General features: G+C 42.6%; 1 protein-coding gene across 1 annotated transcript in view; it reads left to right on the top strand.

The window, feature by feature from the left end:
* The first annotated feature begins 7080 nt into the window (after nt 1–7080).
* ZFPM2 (zinc finger protein, FOG family member 2) overlaps nt 7081–7628 on the top strand; it is a 311201-nt gene continuing 310653 nt past the window's right edge. The window contains exon 1 of the mRNA XM_082044964.1: nt 7081–7429. Coding sequence (XP_081901090.1) covers nt 7390–7429 — 40 coding nt within the window. The 5' untranslated portion in view covers nt 7081–7389. The remainder of the gene's footprint in view (nt 7430–7628) is intronic.

Raw genomic sequence — 7628 nt, 5'->3', positions numbered from 1 at the left:
TATGATGATGTTGATGCAGTTTTATGTGATCCCTACATCAGTAATCAATACCAGTTCTGATACATACAGAGGGCAGCTTATGCTACTGGTCTGAGTGGGGGGAGCCTCATTTATACAATATGAGGAACAAATAGGACATAAGCACAGATCATAGCACAGACTCTAGCAGCTCTCATTATGCATTTGTCTAAGAACATCCATTAGATGGATATATAGCAGAAGAAAAACTGGGTTTTCAAAGCTGATGAATGTGATTGTAAAGCCATAATGGTAAAGTGGTAGATCTATTATAGGCAGCACTGTACCTACAGGGGGGTCATCATACAGGTTTCTAGTATTTTTAAACTCTTGTTCATGTGTGTTGTTGACATGCTAATGTGTATGCAACCTCCTTCCTCAAAACTAGGCCAACTAAGGTGCCCAAAATGTCTAATTTGGCTATGTGCAGTGATGCAGACACCACAAATTGCTCCCAAAAAGGGGTGCTACATAGCAGTTACAGTGGAACGGAAGACCAAGCAGAAGAGAAAATGTTACTTTAGTTCAAGCTCTGCAACTACAGTTGCACTTTATACTCATGTCACTACTTTATGAGTGTTGTACTCTAAAGTCATAAACAGTTATTTGACAATATTAGTGTTATCTTTTCAGAGTTATGCTATGTCTACATGAAATATTACTGTTGGCTTATTTAAAAAGAAATAAAGATAGAAATAAAGATTTTAAAGACACTACGGCTGTCTGTTCTCCCTTTTTCCTTCTGTTTCTGCTATTCTACCATTCCTTGCCTTTTCCTTCCTTTTTCCTTTTTTTTTTTTTCTTCCAAATTCCTCCCTCTCTGTGCTTAGAAGCTGAAAGAAAATTTATGCCACATTACTGTTTATGTGTCTGAGAAAGGTGCCTCTCTCAGAAGCTCAGACTGTAGAGTGTTAAGACTGTGCTAAGGGCAGTATGCTCCTCGGCAGGGTAAGGTCATGGAATGCAGAGAAGTCCTCTGACTTTAACAAAAGTGGCCTCTGAAGCCCATGCACATGCGAAAACAGTAAGATACTGCTGCTGTGGGCTGCACAATCTTGCTACTGGCAGAAATTTGCAATGTGGTATGGGATTATATACATGTTTCAGTAGATTTCTAAGTTTTCAGTGGCCATCTGTAAGCAGTGGGGGTGAATGGCTGCATTTCAGACAAGTGAGGCATCCAGAAATATTTCCTCATAGGACACTGTGCCTTCCACCCCGCACTCCAGATGCTGCTGTATGTGTGCTACAATATCTCATTCTGAATACGCATCCATGTTTTTAGCTTTCTTCAGTCAAAAAGGTTTCTCTAGCTATGCCACAGCTACCGAATTTTCTTTTCCAGCTGAAGGCACGGCATACTACATGTTAGCTTGTGCAAGTTATTTTTGCAGTAGAATTTTGCCAATCTCAAGATATATTTTTCTGTAAAGGAGAACATGAATGTCAAAATTAGGAGCTGTTTTGCATGTATAATTTTTCAGAAGTAAATGCAAATTTTCCCAGGATATTACAGCAATCCTGTGCAGTGAAAAAAGAGTATTTTACATTATTATGAAGAGAATTATGATGGCTATTCTGTGATTCTGATTTAAAGTTGCCCCAAAAGTCTAAGCAGTTTGGTAGACTAAGAGTTTGTTCATCCATAAGATTACCTGAGCAATATCAGAAAGCATCCAGTCAGGAAATGAAGAATAATCTTTGCCACCATTTCTGGATAACAAATAAGATATAAATTTTAATGTGAGATGAAAAGTATCTTGCATAACAACTACTGAAAGAGAGCAGTGACTTCTGCTCTAAATAAATACATGAAAAGAGACAGGAAACTGACATACAAAAAAAATTACTAAGCTTTGCACCGACCAAAAATGAACTCAAAATCCAAAGAGTACCCTTTTTATGGAAAGTCTGCTTAGGAATCCAGAAAGTTTCTGAGGTCACCATTTATTTCTATGCCATTCTTCCTTCTCCATATGGAGTGGACACAGGTTTTGGCCTCTAAACACTGGCAGATCTCCCAGAATGGTTACAAAGGTCTGGACTATCAATATGAAGTCTGACTCAGCACTGATTCCAGCACTCTGTGTGTCTGGCTTCCTACATTGCTGCATGCATTGAAATCCTGCAGCCAGGAACTTCACTGCAGGGTTGTGATCACTCCTAAGGAGGAAAACATTCACAAAAATGTAGTAGTAATTCAGTTCTAACTTGTTTACAGGACTGGTTGAAAGGGCAATAAAATTCACTGGTCTCACTCATTCTCTTTGGACATCCTTAGATCTTCTGTAGGTTCCTGCACACATGAGGAATCTGCCTTGAAGCATTTTTCCTTTATGTCATATAGAAACACATTTTTCTTCCTTATTTGAAAAGACACAGAAAGCTTTCCTTCTAAATTCAAGGCTTAGACTGATAATCTTTCAGGTGCTCAGTGATATATTTAAATCTGTTTTCTTGTTGTCTTAGAATCTAAGTATGTCTAGCATGACCACACAGAAAATCTCAAAATTATTAAATTAGAATAAACTGTAGATTTTTCAAACAGCTGGGAAATGTATGAATTTTCCCATATTCATGTTATAAGGGTATTAATTCTGAGTCTTAATAACATCAAGGTCCATCTAGTTAACTACTTTACTATTGACCAAAGAAAGTGAGGAATAAAGTCACGAGAAACTATGCCATATATCTTTCTAACAGTGTAAGTGGATAATACTTGGGAAAATAGCACCTTTTTCTTATTATTCATTCAGAGTTAAAGAACCAAACGCTATGGTTAAGGTCATGATAGACTCCAAGTCCTTATAAAGGAAATAGAACCTTAGAGTCCAACAGAACATATGCAATTACATTTTTAACATTACACACTCTTACTGGGTGTTTCAAATGGTCAGAACTTGATTATGTATGTGTACATCCCAGAAATCAAGTGTATTTTCCTCCAAATCAAATTGCTGCCTAAACTTTGGGATATTGTCATTATATATCAGTATCTTTGTGTAAAATAGCCCATATCCAGATTTCTGTGAGAATTCTGAAGTGACTTCACTCAGTGCACACTCCTTTTTGCAAAAAAAGATAGGTAATCCATACTTGCTGGTGAAGAGGTTAATTCTGCTGCCAAGAGAATATTTCAATATTTTAGTATTTCCTTTTCTCAATGAGAGAAGGGAAATGTTGTTTTTAAAATCACTTAAGTGTTCTCCAAAGGATATTGTTTTTAAAAGCATGCATGTTATCTGTGTGTAAGATAGTTGCTGACATGTTAAGACCATGGAAATCTAAGCTGCAATTTTCCTAGTTTCTTTGCCAGAGTACAGGTATTTCAAGAATTTAAGTTCCAAACTGTAATAACTATTCAGTTGGAGGGTTTACATCAATCTTTGTAGAATCTTAGTAAGTTATAGTCAATTGGAAGCGATGAAGTTCAAGCTGGTTAAGAATTGTGCTTCTGCAGAGGTTATTATCTTCTTCTTGAGATACTGTGATTAACTAAGAGCATATGACTTCTGAAATGGGACACCACTGCCCACATCCAATTTTGGTTGAAGAGCACTACATTTTTAAACTATTCTTACTCCATCACTTCTCTGTCTGTACCCTCAGCTTTTGGACAGATAATAGCCACCATTCCCTCAGTACAAAAACTGGAGACCACCCTCCCCTGCCTTCATGCTCGGCTGTAGCTGCCTCCCGGCAAGGGTCACCTGCTCGCGGCCATGCTGGCAAAGCACTTTTTGAGCACTGTCTGGTTGTTACAGCCAATATCCAACAGGAAGAGCCAGCGAATGGCACGAACACTGCAGCCTTGGTGTGGACATCATTCTTGCTACAACAGTTCATTAAATTTTGCAGCTGAGGTGGCGCAAAAGGTAATTTATCAGATTTTAAAAGTTTACTCTGAATGACTCTCTCTGCAGGTTAACAGAAAATGTTGGGCCTGTTCTCGAGCCCTGAAGGAAAGCTATGCCCCTCAGCTTGAATCCATATGACTCAAGCCCCTGCCCCACCAACAGAGCCTCGCCAATACTGCATATTGGAAAAAGCTCCTGGTGAGCAATAGTACAGACAGGCTTAACTACTGCACAGCATCAGTGATCACGTGCAGTGCTCGAGCTGTGCCCTGGCCCAGCCTCAGCCACTAGGCACGGCCTGCTACTGTTTTTTTCGCCTGGGATATGCTATGGGCTACTCATTCTGCTGAAGAAAATGAGTAATTTTCATGCAGTATTAAAAAGGGTTAAATGAAAGTTTCTCTGTGAGTTAGTTCATTAATTTACATCACTAATTGCATTTTAATACGTTTCTTTCTGGAATTTCATAACCAACTTTCTAACCTTTAGGTAAACAAGTCTCAAATACGCTAAAATGACTAGGTGTAATAACCCTCTAAGTGATCAAACATCTCTCTCTGAATAGTCAAAGAAATAATACATCTTTATATGTCCTGTTTTGAGCTGACAAAGTAGAACACGGCATTAAGATGCCTCAGAATAGACAAAATATGTAACTTAATTTACATTGCTGCTTAAATATTTACGAAAGCAAGAGTCAGCATAATAGTGGTGCTCTTATGTAATTTACCCTAAACAGTGTGTAAGAATAAGCACTTATTCGTGATACAGATTCTAGCACAGCTTCATTTCACATTGCTGTTTATCACTTATTTATAACTGTTTTATAACATGTAAAGTATATTAATTTTTAAGTCACAGTGGCTGAACAATGTTTTACACATTGCAGTTTGCATATTGTCCAAATGTTGGAAACAGGTTACTCAACTCCATTCTTTTACATTTAAACAACAGTAAGTTTAAAGGTGGTATCTGTCAAATTACCTGTTTAGGCTGAAAATACTGTGTGGGACAAAGGCAAAAAAACAGAAGCAGAAACAGTCAGTCAGTCTTTGTGAAGGAAAAGACATTGCTAATTCTGATCAGAGAACTGAAATGAGATTTAAGGAAATGATGAGAATGGGTAAAGATCAAATACTAACTTAAATTCAAAAGATAGGTATTCCAGCCATTCAAGCCTCTGTTTGAGTCGAATTCTGCAACAGAGCCGTAGCAAAGTGTTTTATTTGGTGTACTCTTATAATGTTAATCTATTGCCATAGAATACCTTCATGAAGACACTACCACTAGTGCTTGGTACTTAACTATGAGCCTACACCTCAAGGAAAGAAACTGAAATATAAATTGGGCACACCACAATCACTTCAGCTAAATGGAAAGTCTGTATTATTTAATCAGATTGCTTAAAGTATCTGAACAAATTTTAATACAGGTCACTGTTTCCACCATACTCTCTTTGTAAAAAAAAAAACAAAAAAATCAAACAAATAAAAGTGGTTTTGTAAATTCACTTATCATTTACAAGCATTATTTTCTAACACAGTATGATGAAAAATTTTAGTGCATTTCCATATTAGAATTCCTGGTGTTTATATGAGCACTTATGCAATGTGGGCCAAACAAATAATCACTGAAAAGTTTTGAAAGGTCAAGTTGAAAACGGTTTCTGTTGAGAGTATTTGGGCTGCAGAAGAAAGAGTTAAATAAATGCTTAACACTTTACCTGAACATAAATCATTTAATTCCTGTTAGTGAAGCTGTAAGAACACTTAATGTTGCAGTGTGTTCATGTGTCAGATCCGGAATTTCTGGAAACGCAGTAATAAAGATGTTTCAGTACCAAGTGTCCTTACTTGACATCAGTGAAATCAGGCTGATTCTTTGTGTGTGGTTTTTGTTTTCCGCGATTTTTGCAAAGTTGATGTTTGACAACACTGAGAATCTGGTAACGTTCCTGCAAAGCTAACAAACACAATGAACACAGTCTGTTCAGAACGGGTCATTTACAACTGTGTATGTAAATTAGAGGCTTTAGGTCATTAAAACAGAATGCTCAAGAGAAATTTTGTCCTAAAGACACAGACTGTAAACGTGAGGATTACTAATGATTTAGTTTTGTCAGAACACTTAATTGCTATCAGTAACAGAAGCCTTAGATGTTGGTTTCTATTGTGCAAGAAAGAAAATTTCTCTGTTACCACTATTTAGAAGGGGAAAACTAATTAAAGTCCAGGTACTTCGTTGGCTTATCTTTCCGTCTCATCTAGCAGTCAAAAAAAGATCAAAGCCGCGGGCAAACAGCGATGACCACACCGCCATTACTCCCCGTGACCCACCAGCTACTGTGGGCTGCTGCCAGCGGTTGGACAACCGTGAACATTCGCCATGTGTCCCGGCAGCCCCGGCAGCCCCGCAGAGCCCTGCCCGCCCGCCGACACCGGCCCTGCCCCGGCGCGTGCCCCGCGCCCGTTAACGGCTGCCTCTCGCGGGTGCCGGGCCGCGCGCCCCCGCCTCAGCTCTCGCCCCTGGAGGCACCTGCGAGGCGAGGCCGGGATCCCACTGTCCTGCGGTGGTGGAACCCGCTCCGGCGTGGCGGAGGAAAACTCCGCCCTCACCGCCCAGCCTTGGACTCTCCGGGATCTCCCGGCCTAGGGGCCAGCGCAGGAGGAAGCGTTGTTCTTCCCGCAGGCAGCGCTGAGGCCGAGGCAGCGCGGAGCCGCCCGGCTCTGCCAGGACACCCCGGCGCAGTCCCCGTGCGGGGCGCCACAACTCGTGCCGGCTGGCCGGCTGTCACGGAGTTTCTTCGCCCGTTCTCTTGCCGTGGACTCTCAGGAAAGTTGCAGCTCTCCCCGCTACCAGAAGCCCTGACAGAACCGGGACAATTAAAGCCTCCCGCCTCTGCACTCCGCGCTCCTCGGGCAGGAGGCGATTTGCATGCGGACTTGTCTCTGGTAGCAGCAACTGCCCGTCAAGCCTGACGGACAAACGCCCCCCTCTTTCGGCCCCCCCGTCCCGGAAAGCCCCTCCCTCGCCCCCTCCCTCGCCGGCACCTCCCGCCGCCTGTCAGTCGGAGCGGAGCGCGGCGCGGGGAGCGGAGGCGGCACGGCAACGGCGGAGAGCGGGCGAGAGAGGGAGAGAGAGAGCGAGGAGCCAAGCTCTCCCCTCCCTCCCTCCCTCCCTCTCTCTCTCCCTCCCTCCCTCCCTTCCTTCCTCCTCTCCCCCCCCTCCTGCTCCTTCCCCTGCTCCCTCCCTTCGTTCTTTCTGTTTCTCTCTCCCCTCATTGTCGCTCCCCGTCTCACCCACCCCGATCTCCGTTTCTCTTCCCCTCTTCCTCTGTCACACACGCACACACTCTTTCCCTCTCCCTGTTTTTCTGTCATTTGACTTTGCATCTCAAGGCGGCCACTGTTCCTCAATGAATCCCGTCTATTGATCTGTCACCCTCCCTCCATCCCCGTCCCCTCCCAGCTCCGCTCCTGTACCTGGAGCAAGGCAGGAGCGGCAGCTGAGCAGCATGTCCCGAAGGAAACAGAGCAAACCCAGGCAGATCAAACGTAAGTTTCCTGAGGGGGGCTCCCTCTAACAGACTTTTATTTATCTCGTTATTGGGAGACGCGAGAGAGATGGCTGTGGGGAGCAATAGGGAGTCCAGAGTACGGACCGAATGATGAAACTTTGCCAAAGAGGCTGAGGTTGGGGAGAGAGGGGACAAGAGCGAACGCCAGGAGCTGCTCTGATGCGGGGTGAGCAGGC

This window comes from Streptopelia decaocto (assembly GCF_964273445.1).
Source record: "Streptopelia decaocto genome assembly, chromosome: 2".
Taxonomy (NCBI): Eukaryota; Metazoa; Chordata; class Aves; order Columbiformes; family Columbidae; genus Streptopelia; species Streptopelia decaocto.
Note: the sequence above shows the minus strand (reverse complement) of the source record. Positions and strands in the feature narration are given on the sequence as shown.